General features: G+C 48.7%; 1 protein-coding gene across 5 annotated transcripts; it reads left to right on the forward strand.

Annotated features, from left to right (window-relative positions):
• Window positions 1-1639: 1639 nt before the first annotated feature.
• ZFYVE27 (zinc finger FYVE-type containing 27) lies at window positions 1640-23122 on the forward strand. 5 transcript variants are annotated; one of them, XM_038578457.1, is made up of 13 exons: window positions 1640-1821; window positions 3188-3385; window positions 7211-7281; window positions 9065-9251; window positions 12186-12281; window positions 13040-13152; window positions 13882-14021; window positions 14527-14598; window positions 15958-15978; window positions 16148-16292; window positions 20037-20083; window positions 20384-20465; window positions 21497-23122. In XM_038578457.1, the coding sequence occupies exons 2-13, from the start codon at window positions 3189-3191 to the stop codon at window positions 21559-21561; spliced, it is 1236 nt and encodes a 411-aa protein (XP_038434385.1). In that variant the 5' UTR covers window positions 1640-1821; window position 3188; the 3' UTR covers window positions 21562-23122. The 5 variants fall into 5 exon arrangements, with proteins under 5 accessions (XP_038434385.1, XP_038434386.1, XP_038434383.1 ...); XM_038578458.1 differs by lacking the exon at window positions 21497-23122 and adding an exon at window positions 21079-21196; XM_038578455.1 differs by lacking the exon at window positions 21497-23122 and adding an exon at window positions 20732-21061.
• Window positions 23123-23320: the final 198 nt, after the last annotated feature.

The following is a 23320-nucleotide window of genomic DNA, read 5'->3' on the forward strand; positions in this document are numbered from 1 at the left end:
TGGAAATAAGGTCAGTCTCAGTTAAAAGGAGTATGATAAGAAGGAATAGAAGAAATAGGGAAACGGGAAGAATGGTATATACAAATAGTCTCCAGAACACCTTGGTCTTTGGTTCCTGAGGACCTCCTTTTTGCCTGCACTCCCCCTGTAGGTGATCTCCTCCAGGCCCATTTTGTTTTTTCAATAAAGTATTAGAGTTTTAGGTTTACAAAAAAAAAATTGCCAAGAAATACAGAGTTCCCACATCCTAGCACCACCTGCCCTTGCACATGGTTTGCTTATCAACCTCTTCAACGGTATACTTGCCACACTGACATTCTTTTCTCTTCCCACTCCTATTTTCCAGCTTCTTCTACTCAGCATTCCCCACTAGTATTTCTCCAAGGTCCAATCATGTGGGCCATACACACCTTCGCTTAGAGATGCAGACTAACCACTGCAAAACGTCAAGTTATTAGTTATCCACTTTTACTATTTTGTTTCCTTTTTTCTTTTTTTTTTAAGATTTTTACTTATTTATTCATGAGTGACACACAGAGAGAGAGAGAGGCAGAGACATAGGCAGAGGGAGAAGCAGGCTCCCTGAAGGGATCCCAATGTGGGACTCCATCCTGGGGCCCTGGGACCGTCCTCTGAGCAGAAGGCGATGCTCAACTGCTGAGCCACCCAAGCACCCCACTGCTATTTTATATTCTCTTTCAGTCTCTTTCACTTAGCAGTGGCACTAGGACTTGAGGCAAAGTATGAAGACAAAATGCTGGAGAAGGGAAAGAAAGAACTGAGCAAACTTCATTATACAAAATTCAAAGTTAGACCCCCCAAAAGCAGAGTCTAGCTGACCAGTGTCTAATTATCAGGAGAAGCCATCGTTCATTGATATTGGTCGTGGCTGTTCCTTTCTGGTCTTTAGAGCCTTCTTGTATCCTCGTATCCCCTCCTTGTATCTCCCTCTATCGCACCCCCCCCCCCAAAAAAATGTCTAGTTCTTGAATAATATCTCTCAACGCAGATCTGCTGGAAGAGAGCACCAATTATACTACCGGACAGCCACTGGCCCACCCAGTGAGGAATTGCAAAGAAACTAAAATTCATCTTTGGAGTAAGTTATTGATTTACAACTACTTGTGAAATTTCAGGTGGTTAGGATATTAAAGAAATAAAAAACCATCTTTCTATACTTCTAGACTCATCCAAAGGAGGAGAGGCAGAACGCGGCAGACAAGCCTGGCCCAGCCACGGAGCCAGGTCCATTCCCCTGAGAAGGAGGAGGATTTCGGGCTGCTGCTTAGTGGTGCGCGTGGGGATGCGGCTCTGTCTGCCCTGCAGCTGTTTGGAGGGGGGAGAACTTCCCGCTGGGGCACAGAAGGGCTACAGACATCTGACTCCCGCTTGGACCAACCGGTTGGATTTGGACCAAGGCGGCGAGACGAACAGTCGTAAAGCTCGTGCTCCCGGGGCTGCGCGGCGACTCCGCGAACCGCGGCCCCCCGGGACCCACCGAATCCGGGCGGGGCCGAGCGAGGAGACGCACAGGCGCAGTGCGGCCGGAGGCGCTCACCTGTGCCGGGGTGGGCGGGGCTAAACGCGGGCGCGGGAGGCGGGGCGGCGTGGTGACGTCATGAGCACGCCGCCGCAGAGCAATTCGCGTCCCGGAAGCGTTGGCGGCGGCGGAGGCTCTTGGATTTGCGGCTCCAGAGAGGCCCCTGGAAGCGGCGCGTCCTCGGGGTGGGGCGGGCCTGAGGCAACGCTCGCGGGCCTGGTGGCCCTTCAGTGCTCCGTGGCCGTCCCCGCCCCTCCCCCGCCCCCCCAGCGACCGGGCAGGTGAGGCGCTACCCGTCCTTATCTCCAGGCCTCCGCCAGCCGTGCGGACTTGGGCGCCTGGACGCCGCGGGGGTCACCACCTGCTGGCCCAGCCGCTTGGGGCGTGGCCTTCCGTGCGGGCTGCGGGCCCCGGGCGGGCTCGGTGGGCTGCGGAGGGGACGGTCTGGGCCTCTGCCGGCGCTGCCCAGCCCCGCGCCCTCTCGGGGTCCTTTAGTCCGAGCTCCGCCTGCGGGTATTGCGGGCTCCCAGTGGCCACTTGGTCACATCCCCACCCCCAGCCCCCGGCAGGCCGCCGTCCATTGCGAGGAACTGGCTCGTGTGCTGTGCGCCAAGGTTCCCGCGTGCCGCCCCCTCCTTTTCTTTTTCAGAGTTTGGAGTAGGACTTTTTATTAGGGAAGAGGGTGAGGGTGCCCCTCCTCGGAGACGGGCTTTATGGAAGGAAGTGACTGCCCCGTGGGGTTGAAGGAAAAAGGGAGATAATGAGCAGGAATGATCCGGGAAGTGGTTGAGAGTAGAAAGGAGAAAGAAGCCGCAGATGTGGCGGCCAGGAGAAAGCTTGGGAGCCCTAGAGGATGGACAGTGCGTTCGCTCATTAGTGAGCATTCATTAACCGTCCACTGAGTGCACAAGCATGGTAAATGGAAGACGTGGTTTTTGACCTGTCAAGAAGCGCAGACCGGCAAGAAAGCAGGGAGTTTTAGTTTGGTGTGATAAATGTTTTAGGGCAAGTACCTGATCCATTGGGATTATTAGAGATGGTCTCCCATTCCAGACTGGGGGCCTTGGCAAAACAGATCTCTCAGATCAAGGGAGCAGTGTTTCAGCCCATACCTGAAGGATGAGTAGGAGTTAACCAGGTGAAGAGTGGGTGAAAAATATACCAGGTCATCATTTCTTTTTAGACATCATGCTGCCTCTTCGCAGCAACCATGTGTGCTTGGTCTTTATGGTTTTTACTCTTGATGGATCTGTGGGGAAAAGAACATTAGATGAAGAGTCATATGAGAAGGATTTTATTTTATTTTTTAAAAGATTTTTATTTTATTTTTATCCGTGAGAGATAGAGAGAGGCAGGGACCTAGGGAGAGGGAGAAGCAGGCTCCATCCCAGGACCCTCGGGATCACAACCTGAGCCAAAGGCAGACTCTCACCAGTGAGCCACTTAGGGGCCCCGAAGAGCAGGATTTTATATCTGGGCAATTCACTATTCCCTGCTGAATGTGTTTCCTTTCTGTGAAATGGGTATTCCATCTGTAACCCTTCCTACCTCTCAGGTTTATCATAGGCATCACGTAAAATAACGTAAGTAGAAGTGTTTTGGGGATTGTAAGGGCAATGCAAATATCGGGAATTATTATGATTGCAGGATGCAGACGTCAGAGCGTGAGGGGAGTGGGCCAGAGGTGAGCCCCAGCGTGATCCCTGAGGCTCCCCTGGAAACTCCACCTGCCCCTACCAAGTCCCCGGCATTTGATCTTTTCAACTTGGTTCTATCCTACAAGAGGCTGGAGATCTATCTGGAACCCCTGAAGGATGCAGGTGACGGTGTTCGGTACTTGCTCAGGTAACAGACTTTGTAGAGTTGCTCTGATTGTCTTGGCCTTCTGCTTTCCTGCTCCATAGTTGTGCTGGTCGTTTAGGTGGTTGCTGGGTTGTCCCTTCTGCCCTAGTGAGGAGTGGTTCTGGGAGGTCTGTTGGTTCCCTGGGCTTATTCTGGGCCTGCCCCAGGAGAGGCAGGCCCTAGGAACCATGTGGTCTTTCTGCAGTTTATTTTCTGGGCTTTAGTAAACTCATTCCTTAGGACTGCTAACTAGCTCTGAACATTGGGCTTTCTAAATCTTGAAGGAGATTTTTTTCCTCTTTTCTCTCAATATTAGCATAATTAATGTTAAAATTAGGATGTAATTTTGAACATCAGTTAAATAAAAATACCTGTGAATAAGGAGGTACCCTTTTCACCAATCTTTTAGGATTATGGAGCTCAAAATTTTTTGTTCTTATTTTGCTTTGAGTTTTCTTATTTTTGTTTTGTTCTTGATTTGCTTTGATGAAATCAAATAATTTATAAAAGAAATCTCTAGTTTCTTTTTTCCCTTTTCTGCTCACTGTATTTATCTTAAAGACTTTTATTTATTTATTTATTTTTTTAATTTTTATTTATTTATGATAGTCAGAGAGAGAGAGAGAGAGAGAGAGGCAGAGACACAGGCAGAGGGAGAAGCAGGCTCCATGCACCGGGAGCCCGACGTGGGATTCGATCCCGGGTCTCCAGGATCGCGCCCTGGGCCAAAGGCAGGCGCTAAACCACTGCGCCACCCAGGGATCCCTCTTAAAGACTTTTAATTACAGATATATGCCATTCCACTCCCTAAATACTGCAGTTTATTTCTAAATAACAAAGGCATCCTTTTTAATGAGAAAAAGCAACATCACGTCTAACAAAGTTAACAGTAATTCCTTTATGTCATCTTATACCCAGTTCACATTCAGATTTCCTCAGTTGTCCCAAGAATGCTCTGTTTTGGCCAAATCAGAGTCCAAACCAGGACCACATTCTTATGTGGTTATTATGTCCTCTAAGTCTTTTTCAATCTAAAATGGTTTCTTTTTTATGGTACTGACTTGCTGGAGACTGAGCTGATGGTCCTGGAGGATTTCCTAGTTAGATTTGTCTGGTTGCTTCCTCATGATGCAAAATGGAATTTAGATTTAAAGATTGGATCATATTCAAGTGAAACCCCCCCACAAAGGTCATATGACAAAGGTCATATGTTCCTAATATTGGGAGTCACATAAAACTTGGTTGTCCTACAGAGCAGACATTCATAGCCCAGAGACTGTGAGGGGGGCTTTAGAGATCACTGAACCTCCTGAAACTACATGTAACACTTTGTAAGTGCACGCATGTGTATTTCTAAGGGAGAAGCTTCTGGTTTTCATCAGGTTCTTTTAAAGCTCTCTAATCCTCTGAGAGTGGTAGGAGGCAAGATGAGTGGAGTTGGGTTAACCTCTAAGAATGCTATTGAATATTCATTCTTAACTCAGTTTGGAAAGTGGGAGATTTATTTTTAACACTCTGAACAAGGCCTTAGGTTTTTCTTGTTCACCCCAGAACCCCTTTAATTTCTGACATTAGTCCTAGCGATGAGCTAGTTTGTATTCCAGAGCAGTGTTCTCTACCATTAGATCACTGAACCCTTGGCACAAGGGATAGGGGAGAGGGTACGAGGGGTTTGTTTTATGATCCCACCATGACGATCCAGCTGAAATGAATTTTTGTCTTCCGTAGTGGAGGGAATGGGTCTTGGGATTTTCTGTCTTGCACATATACAGGCGTGTATGCGTGCCTATGTGTGTTTTATTCTTTTTGTGGCAAAGCACAAAAATTAAATATATCCTATTGCCCTTCTCCTTTTCCACCGCTGGTCTTTCAGTGCTTCTTGGCACTCATGTGTTAGGGTTTTTCCATTTTATGAAACTAGAAATCTGAGGATGTGGTGGGACTCATTAAAGCCTTTGTCCTAGGAATTCCCCCAGAGCTTGTGTTTTTTTGCTAATGTGCACTGGTCTGTGAGAATGGCTGTCAGATTAGTTTGTGCTCTTGATTGTTCTTTTCGTAGCAAAGAGGATTTGACGTTCAAGAGGGACCTAATCTTGAGCTTTGTCTGGCAGGTCTGAAGCCTAGAGCTGCATTAGATTTTTAAAAGACTCCTCTCTTCTGGGATCTGCTACACTAGTAGGTGATCGGTAAGGACATAAGAAAGCATGGGAGAGGCTTTACAGTGAAGGTGACTTCAGTGGTTGTATGATGTTTTTATTTCTGAAATGGGATTGGCCTTAGACCATTATTTGCTCTTCATGCTGGTAGCTGCCACTAGCTGGTCCTGAGGCCTCATTAGGGAGGCACAGTGGAGGATGCTGGGTTGCAGAGAAAGGCAGACGGAGGTCATTTCATTCCCTTACTCATAACTGTTATTAACAAATAAAAGCAGGGGTGCCTGGATGACTGAGTTGGGGTGTCTGACTCTTGATTTCATCTCAGGTTATAGTCTCAGGGTTTGGAGATCAAGACCTGTATCAGGCTCCACAGTCAGTGGGGAGTCTGTCTGAGATTGTCTCTCTCCTTCTCCCCTTCCACCCCCAACCAATAAGTAAAAAAAATAAAAGCAGCACATAAATTAGTGAACTTCATTCAGCAACTGATACACGTCAATCACAGCAAAAGAAAATACATTGAAGTTCTGAATGCACTACTTGCCAGCAACTTACCTGTTTATTTTTCTCTTTGACACTCTCCTCTGTTGGCTGACCTTAGAATTGCTACACTGCTGTTTAGAATATTGGTGTCAGTGGCTTCATTGTTGCCTCTGTGCTCCTTTTCCCTATTAAATATCCTTTATCAGGGATGAAGCCAGCAGATTTGCTTGTCCTCAGAGAATTTGCTTGTCCTCAGCAACCTGAGTCTGGTTTTCTTTCTTTCCTCTTTGGGGCTTCTGCACTGCTTTTTGGTGGTGTTGGTGGGGGCTGAGTCTGCATGTGCTTCCAGCTGTTGCAGTTCACCTAGGGCATGTCTACTGGAAGAATGCTATACCCCAGTTTCAACTTCTTTTTTGGTATATTAAAACAAAATCTTAATTATTGTCTTCCCCTTTTGGATTAACATATATTAAAATTTCAAAATTTCAGAAAGAAGAGAAAGTCACAAATGTGGTCACAGAAATCCTTCACATTTTGTTCTCTTAATTTCTGTATATTAGATGGCTCTTGCACAGTGAATTTATGTTCCTGTGAAATTGTAAAAAAGAATAAGGGAAAATATATATATATTTTTTTATATTTATGATAGTCACACACAGAGAGAGAGAGAGGCAGAGACACAGGCAGAGGGAGAAGCAGGCTCCATGCACCGGGAGCCCGACGTGGGATTCGATCCCGGGTCTCCAGGATCATGCCCTGGGCCAAAGGCAGGCGCTAAACCGCTGCGCCACCCAGGGATCCCAGGGAAAATTTTAAAGAAGAAAGTTCGTCATTGTCACCTCTTAAAGAGACCAGAACATTACGAAACACAGGTTAAAGTGTTGACTGGGTTTCTTAACAGATACTTTATATAATCTTCTCTTCTGGGAGAAAGTTCCACAGGTCTTCTAGTTCTGAGAGGATACCTTTTCTTATCCTGGGGCCTAATGTGTGACCTCAGCTCCTCTCCTGGTTGCCTGTCCATGTGAGAGGCCTACTTTTCATTTCTCCTTGACACTCTGAGCTCTGAGCCCCCTCCTCTTGCTCCTGGTTTTGATGACCCGCCCGTGATGGCTGCCCCTCCCTTTCCCCTCTGCCCTGCCAAACTGGAGGAGTGGCCATTTTCAGTGACCAGGACTTTCTTGTGTTGTAGGTGGCAGACGCCTTTGTGTTCCTTGCTGACCTGCATGGGCCTCAACGTCTTGTTCCTCACTTTGAATGAGGGTAAGAACTGATTCCAGGGGGTTTTTGTGAATGAATGTGGGAAGGAATTCTAAGAATTGGCCGCTTGTGTTGCCATGGAGTTGGCCTCCCTCCGTGTCTGCTCCATGTCAGAAAACCGGCTTGAGAGAGACATACTCTGAGCTAGAATCATGGCTAGGTTGTTGGGGTGACTTTGAACAGGGGTTTTTTAACCTGTTTTTTAAGGCCTAATTTTCCTCATCTCTAAGGGGAGGATAATAATAGTGCTGTTCTCAGAGGGTAGTGGTGAGGAACGAGGTAGCCTGTGTATAACATTTAGCACAGTGCCTGACACAGTAAGCCACCAATGTATTGTAGCTAATGTTTCCTTCTTGACTGAATGCTGGTGCTGTGACCTTTTCCAATTTTTTTTTTTTTTAATTTTAAGACTTTATTTATTTATTTATTTATTTATTTATTTATTTATTTATTTATTTATTTATTTATTTATGAGAGACACTGAGAGAGAGGCAGAGACACGGGCAGAGGGAGAAGCAGGCTCCATGTGGGGAGCCTGATGCGGGACTAGATCCCCGGATCCTGGGATCACGCCCTGAGCTGAAGGCAGATGCTCAACCACTGAGCCACCCAGGCGTCCTAGCCTTTTCCTATTTTGATTTCCAAGCTGATTGTTGGGGTCATTGAGGGCATGACATGGGGTGAGGGTGCCAGGAAGGTGAATGGTTAAGAGATTTCTGCCACATTTATTGATTTCCTCTAGCTCGGCAGGTGAGCCTGGATGGGGCTGCCAGGCAGTCACCAGCTCTGAGGGGTCTGTAGCCTTTGAGGTGGATGTGTGGACACGTGGGTGGCTCTTGAGATCTTGGGTAATAATGTCTTCTGGGGACCTCTTGTGACAAGGTATACCAGGACCCAGCGCTTTTCCTGTTTGGAACTGACAGATGGCTGCAGAAAAAGCCATCTTTTTCTGAAAAAGCCCCCCCTTAGTGGGGGGGGGGGTATGTGAAAGGCCTGGGACAGAATGTTCTGAGGAGCTGGGTTCTTTATTCATGTATTCATTCTTCTATCAAACTTATATTTCTCAAGTGTCTCCTTTGTTTCCTATGGAGATACGGATTCAGTGGATTGAAAATAAGCCCTGTTTTCACATAAGACCTCATTTTGTTTCTTAGTAGGACCCTTTGTCTCATCCAAACTCAGATATCCTTCTCAAGCTGTTAAGATTTTTCTGTAATCCTATGACCGATATTTAACCAGCATTTGCTCTGTCCCCAGTGCTCTGTTAGCTTGCTTTGGGGGTACCATGCTAAATGGAAGAAAGTCCTTTGGATTTTCTCTCAGCCTCCCCATTTCTCAGTCTACAGTGGTCTGGTCTGTGGTGGTCTAAAAGCCCTCGTGGCCCAGAGGTCAGAATGTCAGTCGTGGGCAGTTCCCAGCAGTCAGACTCCAAGCATGAGCCACCTGCTAGGTGCTAGCATAGGTTGGTTAGTATTTTAAAAAAAATGGACCTGGAACTATAGCAGTGACCAAATGGATGAAGTCCCGGTCCTTAAGAGCCTGTTTTATTTGTGGAGGAGACAACAACTATGCCTGTAATCAGTCATGTGGTGATAAATCCTCTGAGGAAAAGTAAAGCTGAGTTAAAGGAGAGTGAGCAGGGGTGACACTGTTTCATCTGAGGTGATCAGGGAAGGCATTTTGGACAGAGCCCTGGAGGAGGTGAGGGAGTAAGCATGTGGGCATCTGGTAGGCAGAGGCTCCTGGTCTTGCTCCTCATTTACCTGCAGTGTTATTGATCCCATAGGCGCATGGTACTCAGTGGGTGCCCTGATGATTTCAGTGCCTGCCCTCCTGGGCTACCTTCAGGAGGTATGCCGGGCACGGCTGCCTGAGTCTGACCTGATGCGGAGGAAGTATCACAGTGTGAGGCAGGAGGACCTCCAGAAAGTTCGCCTGTCTCGCCCTGAGGCTGTGGCTGAGGTGAAGAGCTTGTGAGTATGGAAGGGGCCGGGGAGGTGGGAGAGATGGTCACAGGAACGGGAGCCACCACACTGACTGCTTAGTGTCAGGCGTCATGTCAGGGAAACCACAGATGTTCTTTTCTTTCATCTTTTTAACAGCTCTGGGAGATAGCTGCTATTATTATTATTTTTTAAAGATTTTATTTTTTTATTCATAACAGACACACAGAGAGGCAGAGAGACACAGGCAGAGGGAGAAGCAGGCTCCATGTGGGGAGCCCGACATGGGACTCGATCCCGGGTCTCCAGGATCATGCCCTGGGCCAAAGGCAGGCACCAAATCGCTGAGCCACCCAGGCTGCCCAGATAGCTGCTGCTATTTTCCATTTATGGATGAGGAAAAAGGCTTACATGGCGAAAAGGTGACCCGGCTGGGATGAGAATCCAGATCTAGCTGATTTCACAACTCGTGTTCTTTCCACTAAAGAGACAGTTTAGGGTCTTGACTAAGCACGTGCATGCATAAGTCACGGGAAATCCCACACTTGATGGTTGACATTGGGTGGGTTGCTCAGCCTCTCTGTGACTCAGGTTCCTCACCTGTTAAATGGGATACTAGTAGACTTACCTCCTGGGTGGTTGTGAAGATTGAATGAGTGGTACCCAGGAAGTGTTCGGTGAATGTCACTCACTGTCCCTACACTATTGAAAAGCTTCCTTAGTGTGATAGAGCTGGTACTTCTGAAGAAGCATGTTAAGACCGTTGATAACCATAACCATGGCATCTGCAAGGCTTCAAAAAAAGTTACAAACGGAGGCCTGCGTCAGCTGTCTGGAGTGGGGTCTGGGTATCTATGGTTTTTAATCCCTTCCCCCCTTCCCCCTTTTTAAATGACTTTAAACTCAAATGGGAATTAGAATAATACAAAGAACTGCCACAGGCCCTTTACCCAGTTAGAACAGTTACTAACATTTTGCCACATTGGCTTCATCTTGCACTTTGTTCTTTTTTTTCTTGAACTGTTTGAAAGTAAGTTGTAAATATCATGCCTGTTTACCCCAAATGCTTCTTTCCTAAGAGCAAGGACATTCTCTTATATATCCATAAGCGTGGAAATTTTACATAGCTAGCATTCGCATTAGTGCATTTAATATATAGTTCATAATCAGATTTTACCAGTGGTATTAATAAGGGCTTTTATATAAATTTCTTCTGATCCAGAATCGAGTCCTGAGTCATACGTTGCATTTTGTTTTTATATCTTTTTAGACTCCTGTTTTTTTTTTTTCTTTTTTTTTTTTCTTAGACTCCTGTAACCTGGAATAGTTCTTTAGTCTTTGTTTCTCATGACTTTGACATTTTTAAAGAGAACAAGCTTATTATTTTGTATAATTTCCCTCAATTTGAGGTTGTTTGCCTCCTTATGAGTAGACTGAGGTGATTCATTTTTGCAGGAATGTGACAGTATTTGTGTTGTTGTCAGTATATGATATCAGGAGGTACATGATGTCAGCCTGTCTCCTTAGGGGAGATTTTTTTTAAAGATTTATTTATCATGAAAGACAGAGAGAGAGGCAGAGACATAGGCAGAGGGAGAAGCAGGCTCTCCGCAGGGAGCCAGATGAGGGACTTGATCCCAAATCCCTGGATCACGCCCTGAGCCAAAGGCAGATGCTCAACCTCTGAGCCACCCAGGCGTCCCCTTAGGGGAGATTCTAACTTTGATCATTTGGTTAAGGTTTCTCTACTATAAAATGACCATTGCTGGGTCTTGTCTTTATTAATTTAGTACTGTAACAGTTGCAAAGGTGATTTTTGAGTTGTCATTGTTAGCTAGCATTCTGCTCTAGGAAAGAGCTCTTCCATCTTATCAGTATGAACTGAAAATTCTTAATTTCATTTAGTGAATTGTAATCCATTACTGTCATTATATTGATCTCATTTTTTTTTAATTTTATTTATTTATTCATGAGACACAGAGACAGAGACACAGGCAGAGGGAGAAGCTGTCTCCATGCAGGGAGCCTGACGCGGGACTCGATCCCGGGTCTCCAGGATCAGACCCTGGGCTCAAGGCGGTGCTACACTCCTGAGCCACCCAAGCTGCCTGATCTCAAACTGTCCTAAGTTGGGCAGTAGGAGCTCTTTTGAACTGGCTCCTGTGTTCTTTTGGTGTGTCTCCATGTTTTTAAAAAATATTTATTTATTACAGAGAAAGATGTGCAAGTGCATGCACATGGAGGTGGGAGGGTCGGGGTGGAGGGGCAGAGGGAGAAAGAGAGAATCTCAAGCAGACTCCCCACTGAGCTTGAAACCTGTGTGGGGGCTTGATCCCATGACCCTGAGATCATGACCTGAGCTAGACTCAAGAGTTGGATGCTCAACTGACTGAGCCCCCTAGGCGTCCATGTTCCATCATTTATGAGTGCATATGATACTCAGATTCGTCTTATACTTGGCACTGCCCCAGCTCTGGAATCAGCCATTTCTCCACGAAGCCCTTATAAACCGAGAGCTGGGTGCAGCATGCATTTATTGCTTCTGAGGGTGCATTCATATAAAAAAAAAAAAAAAAAACTCTCCAAGTGAGGCTGCCTCACACCTCAGGTGGAGACCCAGTCTCCTCTATCCTGCCATTTATCCTACAACTGCAATGTGTTTGTGAGGTGGGTACCTTGCCTTCATTTTACCTCAGCCCTGGGAAAGTTAAGCAGACATCCCGATAGCAACAACTAGGAAGAGACCCAAGCAGGAACATTTGTACTGTTTGCATCTCTGTAGGGGTCCCAAAAGAGGACTGAAATGTGTGTATGCAGTTTCTCCTGAGCTCTCTGGCTCCTCCCATGGGTTCACAGGGACCAGCTGCTTCTGGCTAGCTGTGCCTGTGAAGTCCTGGGTTCTGTGGCACCGAGCTGTGGTAGGCCCTTGGGCGTGCGGCTCACGGAAGCCCCCTGTGCCCACAGCCTGATCCAGCTGGAGGCCCTCCTGAGCCGCCTCTGCCGCACCTGTGAAGCTGCCTACCGCGTGCTGCACTGGGAGAACCCCACCGCATCCTCACAGTGAGTGGCCCCTGTTCTCCCCACTGCTGCTCTGTGGGGATTTGCCACAGCAGCCTCTGCTCCCCTAGCTCAGAGGAGGAGAACCTCTGAGGCTCTTGGGTGCAGACCTGCACATGAATGTCAGGGATGTACTGCTTTTAGCTGTGGTGAAAAAAAATTTTTTTTAAGATTTTATTTATTTATTCATGATAGACACAGAGAGAGAGAGAGAGAGAGAGAGAGAGGGAGAGAGAGACAGGCAGAGGGAGAAGCAGGCCCCACGCAGGGAGCCCAGTGTGGGACTCGATCCCAGGACTCCAGGATCAGGCTCTGGTATGAAGGCAGGCGCTAAACTGTTGAACCACCCAGGAATTCCCGAAAAAAAAAAAAAAAATATATATATATATATTTTAAAGATTTTATTTATTTATTCATAGAGATGCAGCGAGAGAGAGAGAGAGAGAGAGAGAGAGAGAGAGAGGCAGAGACACAGGCAGAGGGAGAAGCAGGCATCATGCAGGGAGCCTGACGGACTCATCCAGGATCTCCAGGATCAGGCCCTGGGCTGCAGGCGGTGCTAAACCGCTGCGCCACTGGGGCTGTCCCTGAAAATATTTTAATAGTAGAAACAGAACTCACCATGTAATCTTTCACCCTCTTGTTTGATTAGCAGATGTCGTGTTTATTAAGTGTGCCAGTTGCCGTGTGTCTGTGTTCCACAGTGATGTCCTTCTGATCTTACGAATTTCTCATACTTTGGTTCCTCTCTGTCGATGCAGGTTCTATGGGGTTCTTCTGGGCACGGTTTGCATGCTGTATCTGCTGCCCCTGTGCTGGGTCCTTGCCCTTTTAAACAGCACACTTTTTCTGGGAAATGTGGAGTTCTTCCGAGGTAAGTCCTGGACAGCTAGACAGAAAGAGATGGGGCCCAGACTCCTGGCTAGGGTGGGCTCCACTTTGTATGTGTCTCTACGGCTAATAATCTGTTTGCTGTGCCTTCCACAAGGGGGCAGCACCACACCAGGGTACTTCCTGGGAGGGCTCCTGTATCTCTAAGGTGTGAGGTGGGATACAGGAGAGACTGCTACTGTAGGGATCTCCCTTCCCAAGGCAGGTGAATCCCTGCTCACATGATGTGATGGCTTCTGGGAGATGAGAGATGGTGGTTTTCCCAGTGCTGCCACCCGCCTCCTGGGGTGTAGCCACCTGGAGTAGCTGCCACTTCTTGTGCCATCCCAGAGTTCTTGTCTGCTATCTAGCTTCTAAAGCAGCATGGCAGTCTGGGGAGGCCTGAGCCATAGAAACCTGGGCTTGTACTATGTTTGGGTGATGGCTGTATTTGTTTTGCTTCCTGTAGTTGGGTAATTGGTTACAGACACCCTAATTTATCTCGCACTTACTACATTTAATCTCTCTAGAACAATCACATAGGGTGGGTGGTAGTCTTTCTGTTTTATTTATGGGGCTTAGGTTAGGTGACTTGTTCAGTTAGGAGGGTGACTTTCCTGCAGCCGAGTGGGCTGCTGGTGGAGGAAGCCAGCCACCTGGAGAAGAGGATACCCCCAGAGCACCACTCATTCCATCCTGTTTCTGCCTCCCACCCTGTCCTTGCCCTGGGTAGTGGTGTCTGAATACAGGGCATGTCTGCAGCGGCGGATGAACCCCAAGCAGAAAGACAGTGTCTTTGAGAGCCCACCACTGCCAGAGGCTGGGGGAAAGTGTGCCCTGCCAGACTGCACGCCCGCACCCACGCCCACAGAGGTGAGCACCCCCTATTAGGGCTGAGCCTGCTGCAGGCAGGTCATGGAGCCTTCTTGTTCCCAGCTTGTTCATACCACTTTTTATAGTTCCTGCTGTTTCCCTGGCCTCATCTTCTCTGGAATGTTGAATAATAAACATTTATTGATATTAACCCTATGAGGTGTAGATTGCTTCTGAGAATGAGAGGGTTCTCTTCTGCACAGGAGAAGGCTGAGGCACCAAGTGCTTGTCCCAGTGTGATAGGGCCAGGACTCAGACCAGGCCCTGTAGTTCTAGAACCTGTGCTCTGCAGCCACTGTTGGACCATGTCTTGGGCCCATGTCCGTATCCCTGTTAGGTCAGAGAGTGCCCTCCTTCCCGTGACTTCTTTCTTGCATGTGTGCTGTCTTCTCTGGGGCAAGAATGAGTGTTCAAGAGAACCTGGATGCTGGCTCCCGGGAGCTGGTAGCCTTGACCTCAGGGAGCAAGGCTACCATCCCTCTCCTGTAATAGTCTCTCTTCCCAGGACCTCACGCCCGGCAGTGTGGAGGAGGCTGAGGAGGCTGAGCCCGATGAGGAGTTTAAAGATGCTATTGAGGTGGGTAGCCCTTCCCCACCACCTTCTACTGATCATGCTGGAAAGTCGGGTGGTCCAGGAGCTGGGTGGCTTCTCACATCCCGAGTCTAGGTTTTTCAGTTCTCTTGTATCAAATGAGAAACTGGAACTTGCGAGCTAGAGCTCACTGGGTGAAAGGATGCCTCTGAACTTCCACCCGTTCTGTGACTGACCTAGTCATCTGCCCAGGACAGGGATGGCTCTGGAAACCTCTGGGAAGTACCTGTGGTGGGAGGTGGATCATTCATCACCTAGGCTGGAGACTCTGGGCTTGGGGCCTTGGGTGTGGGGAAGGCAGCTTTAGGGGAGGTTCCTGCCCTGGGTCTCTGACTGCTATTATGCAGAGTGAGGTCCCCCTCTTTTGGGGACAGAGAGGAGAAGCTAGAGAAAGTGGTTGTAGGCCAAGTACTAGATCAAAGAGTCTTTCTGTTTTTAAGACAGTGATTTAAACTGTAGTTCACAGGAGCATTTATTTGTCATGTAAGACTTAAAAGCAATTACAAATGGAGAGATTTCAATGAAAAGTCTGGATTTTCAGTTTTTCTGAAAAATCAGAAGCCCTGGTAGCCCTGAGTCTGTAGTGGTCAGTGTAGCTGGGGAATGACTGTCTCCTTTTACAAAAGTCACCGAGTCCCCACCACTGCCCCCACCCCCCTCTTGTACCCAATCACTGAGTTCTGGTGTGGTTGCTGTGGTCACAGCTGTGCTTCCACATAACAGGAAGTCATTCCTCTTGTCTCTATAATGTGAGACATTGAGGTGTAAGAAAAGGGGTCTTGTGCATTGCCCCTGGGCCTGTGATTTACCCTAGCCCATGTCACTATTACCCTGGCCTCATCATGTAGGCATTTGAATTTTCGCCTGCTTAAAGATTTCTCCAAGACTTGAATATACGATTGTAGACTGTGCATCTTGGTGCTGGTAGGGAATATATGCAGCCAGGGCTTTCAGGCTCTTTTGTTCATAACCCATAGTAATGAGGCCATTTTATGTCTTGGCCTAGTTCATGCTTATGTCTAAAATATGTAAGATGTAAATGAGGCAAAAGCTTTCTGAAAATACATTATAAGGGATATTTTCTGTTCTATTTTGTTCTATTGAAATAATAAGCTACGTAATTATTTCACCCAGTTTGAGAAACAGTAGTATACAGCTTCTCTCAAGCTTATTTAATGCTGGGCTCCTTTTCTGGGGGGCTCTGTTAACATCAACCTTTGTGGCGTGCTTAGACAGAGTGGTGCTTCTGTGTTTCCTTTTGCCTGGGCTCCTCATTCCAGCAGCGTCCTCCTTCTTGCTATCTCTCTCTGTTTTCTCTCCTTCCCCCCGCGACTTGGGAGGCAGGAGACCCACTTGGTGGTGCTGGTAAGTAGGAGCCTTGGTGAGCTGGGCAGGGGCTGGGCAGGGGGAGGGCGACAGCAACTGAGCCAGCCATCACCGTGCCTTGTGGGGTCTACTGTGCTGGGTGCCCCTGCACGTGGGTCCCACAGCGCTGCCATGAGGTGGGCAGGACTGGAAGGAGATGTTCCCACAGGAGGATGACGAAGGTGCCCCGTGCCCTGCAGAGGATGAGCTGGTTCTGCAGGACAATGGGTTCCTGAGCAAGAATGAGGTGCTGCGCAGCAAGGTGTCACGGCTCACGGAACGGCTCCGCAAACGCTACCCTACCAACAACTTTGGTACGGCTAGGGCTGAGAAACAGAGCGGCGTGGGCACTATGGGGCCAGGGTTTTGGAATTGTGGGCCCTGGGGAAGGTAGCAAACACACGGTGGGACTGCCAAGGGAGTGAGTGTGAGTTCCTTCTTGTCACCTTGTCCTCCTTGAACATTAGCTTGTAGGAAGTTGAGGCATTCTGTTCTAGAAATGCCACTCTGAGATGTAGAGAGGTGTAATCCTGAGACAGAGCCTCAGAAGACAGTGTAGAATAATGGCTGAGAACAGAATGTAGTCTGATTGCCCGATGTAAATCTCAGCCCTACTGGGTGTCCTTGAACAAATGATTTAACCTCTCTGTGCCTCAGTTTCCCTTTCTATAAAAGAGTAGTAATAATAGTTCTTACCTTACAGGGTTCTTAGAGGTCTCTAATGAAGTTATGCTTATTAAGTGGTAGCACAGTGCTGGCTAGATCACAGTAAGTGCTTAATAAGGGGTGTTGTTAATACAAGGGGTCCTGGTCCATCCTGCAGGTGTCTAGGAGCTTTTTTTCCTACCCAGGTTGAAACAAGTTGAAGGAAAAAAAATATCTTCCTCTGGGCATGATAGAACCCTGAGGTCCCTTCTCCTAAGCCAAGTTCATAGACCAGCGACTCCTTATTTTATTTGGGAGTTTGGGGAAGGTCAAGGAAGGCAGCTTTAGAGAAGGGTGCACTTGACTGTTGGCATGGTGGGAAACTTGACTCAACCCAGGAGAGCAGTTGCTGAGCCAGATAGAGTTCTCGCTGAAGAAAGCAGGTGATTTGGGGGCCACACTGATCTTGAGGAAGAACCTTGGTTGTGCTTGCTATCAGCTGATAGGAGGATGGCATTGTCTATACTGTGTATTATGGTGGGAGTGAGTTCTAGGGTCTGCACCTGGGAGAAGCCCCTAGGGTTCATTTGAGGAATTTGACCCAGGGCATTCAGGGCACTGCCTTGCTGCCCCTGTAGCACTCGGGGCAGTTGCTTTTGAGGATTAGAGGTCCTGGACATACTGTTGCTTTCTGGTCTGAGTGCCTCCCTTCTCTGGGGCACTGTATTCAGTGCCCTTGCACATACACGGTATCATGTAGTCCCGACGGTAGATGCAATAGGGACAGGCAGTTCTTAGATGCTTAGAAGCAGCTGGGTTCCAGAAGTCCCAAGTACCACTCCACAAGAATTAGTACTCTTGCTTTATCTAGCCTGTGATTCATTTGTATGTATGAAGTTTAAGTAAAGGCCTTAGATGTTCTCATTTGCAGGTGAACAACCTTAGGTGAGAAAAGTGATTTGCCCCATGTCTTCAGCCAGTAAAAAATGGCTGAGCTGTGACTCAAATTCACACCATCTGATCTGGCTCCTGTGTTCTTGTTTTTTCTAACTCATCTTGCTCCCTTTGCCTTAGTATCTGAAGTCCTGGTTTTATGTCTGTCTTATTTCAGTATTTGGTTTTTGGTTCGGGTAATCCCTGCCAGGATGTGTGGAGTTCACATGAGGATGGCGAGGGCAGACCGTGCTGCTTTTTTCTAAGCCCCTGTTAATTCCCATTCTTTGAGACTGCTCACTGTCCTTTCCCTGCAATGCTCTCAAGCTCTTTGCTGTGGGGGCAGGTGTAGCAGCTCTGCTCCTAGGTCTGGCTCCTGCAGACCAGAGTGAGATGAGCCAGCCACCCTTGGACTGGCTGTCACTGCATGATGGGGATGCATGGGACAGTTGAGAACAGGCTGCTCAGGAGCTTCTATGTGGTCCCACTCTGGCCCTGAGGCTCTTCGACTATTATCCTGGCAGGGCCCATGCAGTTGTAGGCTCCTTTCTGTTCCCATGGCATCATCACCTGGTGAGTCAGGCCCTTTGCTGAGAATGAGGGCAAGTAGAGTTGGTAGATTAAGTTGTCACTTAACTGACTGAACCACCTGGGTGCCCCAAGGTGGGTTGCTTTGCTTACATTCTTAGTGTGGGGGACAAGGTGTTGGAGTAGCCTGGTTGCTGGTTTGGCATCAAGGCAGCCGCACCTGTTGTACTTTTTCCTCTCTTCTGCTGGGCCTGGAGCTGACTGGCAGCAGTGGTATTCGGCTTACGCACCTTGGCCTCAGGCTTCTTGCTCTGGCATGGGCCCTTCTTTCTTTCTTTCTTTTTTTTTTTAATTTTTATTTATTTATGATAGTCACACAGAGAGAGAGAGAGAGAGAGAGGCAGAGACACAGGCAGAGGGAGAAGCAGGCTCCATGCACCGGGAGCCCAATGTGGGATTCGATCCCGGGTCTCCAGGATCGCGCCCTGGGCCAAAGGCAGGTGCTAAACCGCTGCGCCACCCAGGGATCCCCCTTCTTTCTTTGAACACAGAAAGTATCCTATAGTGAAGGCTGCTAGGGATTCTGGTGGAACAGATTAAGGGACCACATGTAGCTGTTAGTGTAGCTCTGGGCCTTTATGTGAGGGTGAGGCCTGGGGCTCTGTACCTGGTCACATAGCTGGTTCCAGAGGCCCAGCTTCCTGAAGCTGCTCATTGCTCTGGCTGGATCCCAGGAGGCCTTTGGGCCCCAGGTTGTAGACACTTAATCCAGGTGCCTTATTATCCACTCCCAAGTGTTTTCAGGACCCAGCTCCACTTCCTTCTGGGCCCACAGTCCTGGGCTGGGCTCTGTAGCCCCTTTCGGGACCCCCTTCATGCCCATTGTGGCCCCCTGCCAGGCCTTTCTCCCCTGGCTCAGTGCCCCCTGCATGGAGAGTTCTGCCTCAGGCCACAGTCCATGTTCCCAGGGACAGCTCTTGGAACCTTCTTTGTTCTCTTTAGGTTTTGCTTTTGTTCCTGGAGCTTGGTAAAGTCATCAGGCCCAGTGTGACCTTTCCTGTCCTCAGGCCTCAGTTTGCTTCCTTTTTTGGTTCCCTTCATTCACCCCCCTTCATGTGCCCCCTTCAGCAGACTGTATCTTTATTGCAGTCTGCCTTTCTGTCTGTCATTTTCCTGGGGGTGTGGGTGGGTGGTGAGTGGTGAGCACAGGGGCCTCTGAAAGAATGGTTGGTTCCCCTCCCTCTCTGTCCTTTATGTCTTTTTGAAACCCCCTTGCCTCCTCCCGTGCATTTGCTAAGCTGCCATTGACTCCTCCACCATGGTTGTGCCGTGGTTGCATGTGGTGGTTTGGGGTGGGGATGGGGGTGTTTTGTGGCCTGTCCTGTCCATCCTGCCCTCTGCTTGCAGTGCCTGTGCCCCTGCCCTGCCCTTGAAAGGGGCCTGGTTCTGAGCTCCTCTCCTAGATCTTCAGATGACAGGAAGCAGGAGTCTGGGGTTCTAGGCATTTCTGAATTCCCTGTGAGCAGACTCTTTGTCAGGAGACACTTAGGAAGGGGTTGTATTGGGCAGGTTTCATCTGAGCTCTTTGGAGCTGCCTTCTCTGAAGGATGCATGTCATCAGGTCCCTCCTGACCTCCAGGGAGCAGATTCTGCTGGGTGCTCTTCAGCTTCTGCAGGACATGCGGGTGGGGCCTGGAAGCCCTGGGAGGGTACTTCCACTAGCAGCTGCATATGGTCTGCAGACATGGATTCCCAGGGACCTTGGGAATTTTCCTTTTAGCTTGAGTCCCCTTCTGGCTCTGGATCTGGACTTTGCCCCCTTGCTCATTGCTTCTGGCCAAAATGTGGGGGCTGGGCTGGCAGCCTTAGTGGTCCCATTTAGAGGAGCAGGAGCAGGTGAGAGTTGAGAGCCCTGGGCTCCTCAAGGCTGAGCTGCTGCCTCTGTTTGTCAGGGAACTGTACGGGCTGCTCGGCCACCTTCTCAGTTCTGAAGAAGAGGGTAAGTCTTGAGGGTGCGTTTTTGGGGACTTGGGATGAGATGCAGGGGAGGAGAGGGAGTCATTGGGCCACATCAGGCCTGGGGTCCGAGGTTTGCTTCAGTGAGCAGGGATCTGCTGTCCCTGTGCCCATGTCTTCACCAGCCTTCCCATTGGATGTCATCTTTGCCCTGTCCTGCCCCTCTTGGGCACCTCCCTGTTCCCCTGCTAGTCCCAGGTTCCTTGGGTGGGATCAGCTGATGGAAAGGAGGGAGGCTCCTGGTGTGGGGGACATATCTGATACTGACCATGGCTCTTTGCAGCGGAGCTGCAGTAACTGTGGAAACAGCTTCTGTTCTCGGTGCTGTTCCTTCAAGGTGCCCAAATCTTCCATGGGGGCCACAGGTGAGTGGGGCAGGTAGCTGGGGCTCAGGGCGTTGGGAGGGGTTGGCTGGTTGCCACCTCCCCCAGGGGGTGCTGCTGTGTGTGTGTGTGTGTGTGTGTGTGTGTGTGTGTGTGTGTGTGGGAAGGGAGCAGGGAGTCAGTGAGAGGGCAGGGGGACTCAGGATCCTGGCTGGCCTGTAGAAATGTCTCTGCTGTCCTTTAACAAATCAAACATTGAAGTATTTTATGCATGCAGAAGAATATATTTAATGTATCTGAATTATAAGGCATAATACCGAATACCTGTGGCTGCTTCACTGAAGGTAAAAAACAGAACATTAACGACCCCTCCGCCCAAGGCTACCCGGCACCACCCTGCCTTCCCCAAGGAAACTACTGTGCTGAATTTTATTCTTTTTCTATTACCTTGGTAATACTTTGAAGAAAATGAAAAAAATAATTTTTTCCATAAGAGCTGTGTGTACTTACTGTAAATAAAAGATATAGAGCATCAGTCTGTGCACATAGGATAAATGCATATGCATGTTCTAAAAAATTGGGAGCATGTTTTGCATACTGCCTGTAATATGTTATAAATTGAGGCTTTTTTTTGTTTTCTTTCTGGTCATGCAAGTAACATATGCTTATTCTAGAAGATTTGGAGATTATTGTACAGAAGAAGAAGGAAGAAAAAAGTAATCCTGTAATTTTACTACCTAGAGATAACCACTGTTAAAACGTTTTGGAAAATTTTTTTCTGGTATTTTATTTAAAAAATTTTTTAGTGATGTTTTCTCGGTGCCTAGATAATTTCTAATGCAGAGCACCTAGCAGAGGCCTGCTGTTGGTATGGTCATGGTCATTCCTAAAGTCCCCAGTCCCCATGGAAAGAGGAGTCTGAGAGCACTCTAGTGAGCTGGGTTAGTGAAGATGTGGACTGAGTGGTGGGTGGCTTTTGTGGGACTTTGCGGGTTGGGAGGTGGTTGTACTATTGGGGGCCATGAACTGAAGGGCATGAGGAAGTGTCTCACCAAGTTCTTCCTCCTTTTCAGCCCCTGAAGCCCAGAGAGAGACTGTTTTTGTGTGTGCCTCGTGTAACCAGACCTTGAGCAAGTGAGAAGAGGGGCTGGGGTCTAAAGTGGGCGTCGGTCCCTGGGGCCAGCAGCAGATCTCACTCTCCTGTCCCTAGCCCCATGTGGTATATGCTGGGCAAATGTGGCCTGAACGTTAGGTAGGCTTCCCCTTCCTCTCCTTGCTGTCTCCAGCTGGGTTCTGGAGCCACTCCCTACTCCTGTGGATGGTTAGTAAATGGCAGTTCTCAAAACCCAGAGGGAAGAGGAGCCCCTGGAGGGCCTGGCACGTTTGCCCTCCTCTGCCCTGGGCTGAATTTAGTGGACTCAGAGCTAGGCAGGAAATATAAACTAGAGGGCAGTAGTGAGCTAGGCCTGGTCTCTGCATCAGGGCGTCACTCCACACCTGACAATTCTAGGAGACCACAGATGAGAGATTGGGAGAAGAGATTCTTCCTCTGCTTGTTACTGGGCCCTGTCGCTTGGCCTCTGAGAACCTGCAGAAGGGCTTGGGCATGGCAGGACCCAACTCTGCTCTTTGAATGTCCCTTCAGGCATCAGCATCTCATTGTTTCTCCACCAGAGGGCTTGGCCAAAGCTAACAAGACCAAAAGTCCTAGAAATAGGGTTGAAGTTTCCATATTCTCCCAGAGGAGGATGTGTCTAGGAGGGCCTGTCAGAGTCCTTTAGTATTAAGTGGAGCAAAACATAGGGAGCCCGAGCAGCTCAAAGGATATCAGGCTCACCTTGAAGAAACCTTGACTTGCAGAATTTCAGCCTACATATTACCCTGGCGACAGCTCCACTGGGTTAGATGCTAGGCATTCAGATTTCCCTTATTCCTCCTGTTCAGAGCCTCCGGCACTCTTCCTCTGGCCCAAAGCTCTGTTTCCCCTCCCTGGCCGCTTGTTCCATGGAGTGTGTTACAGGCAAGCAAAGCAGAGGTCTTGAAGCCCTTGACCCTTGGGTGCCTGGGAAGTGTAGGATCTCTCCGGGCTGTGTCCTAGATTCTAGCATTGTTCCCCAGCAGGACAGTTCACTTACGGATTAAGGCCACTTGAGGACCCCATCATGTATTTTCAATACTTTTATGTTCACTTCTGGATTCTTAGGGTATCAGTGTCTCTTCCTAAGCCTTGAGCGGGCTCAGGCACCCTTTCCCTACCCTGGAGCTGCCCTGCCTTCTGAAATATTTATTTATTTATTGCATGGTTCCTGGGAACATGTGGCACAAGGAATGGGATGAAGAGGATGGTGAGGGGTTCTCCTGCTCTAGGATGCTTCCCTGGCGTCATGGGCTGCTGGGGACCCAGGACCCATAGGAGGGGGTTCCTGAGCAGGGATCCGATGAGGCGGGCAGGGGAGACAAGACCGTCCCAGGCCAGATTTCTTGCCAGTCTGGTTAGGGCTGGTCAGCCAGGGGCCTGCTCTAGGCCAGGGAGGTGCATGTCCTTGGGACACCAGGCAGGCCTTGGTATACTCCCTTCCTTGGGCTCCTTTGTTAAGAGATGACAGTTAAGTACCCTGTGCTTTACTTACACTGGAGAGGAATGCAAAGGATCTCTGTGTATATGGAGAATTGTCAATAAAAAGGCCTGAAGCTTCTTATGTTTTTGTCCTGGTCCTTGCACTAACCCTCTCTCTGAGGCTGGAGATCCAGACTCCCCCCTCATTGGCCAAGTTTGCAGGCTTGCGCTGTGCCTGCAGGACAGGGCTGGAGGGGGCATGGAGACTGAATCCCTGGGGTCTGCGGGGGGAGGGGGAGGAAAGCTGTGCCTGTATAGGTGGGGCTCAGCACGTGTTTTT

This window comes from Canis lupus, chromosome 28, assembly GCF_011100685.1.
Source record: "Canis lupus familiaris isolate Mischka breed German Shepherd chromosome 28, alternate assembly UU_Cfam_GSD_1.0, whole genome shotgun sequence".
Classification (NCBI taxonomy): Eukaryota; Metazoa; Chordata; class Mammalia; order Carnivora; family Canidae; genus Canis; species Canis lupus.

Bases quoted from the DNA above. Each gene is read 5' to 3' on its own strand.
- ZFYVE27 (XM_038578455.1), top strand. From the start codon at position 3,189: ATGCAGACGTCAGAGCGTGAGGGGAGTGGGCCAGAGGTGAGCCCCAGC. The intron at 9,252-12,185 runs GTGAGTATGGAA...CTGTGCCCACAG, and splicing joins GTGGCTGAGGTGAAGAGCTT to CCTGATCCAGCTGGAGGCCC. The intron at 14,599-15,957 runs GTGGGTAGCCCT...CTTGGGAGGCAG, and splicing joins AGTTTAAAGATGCTATTGAG to GAGACCCACTTGGTGGTGCT.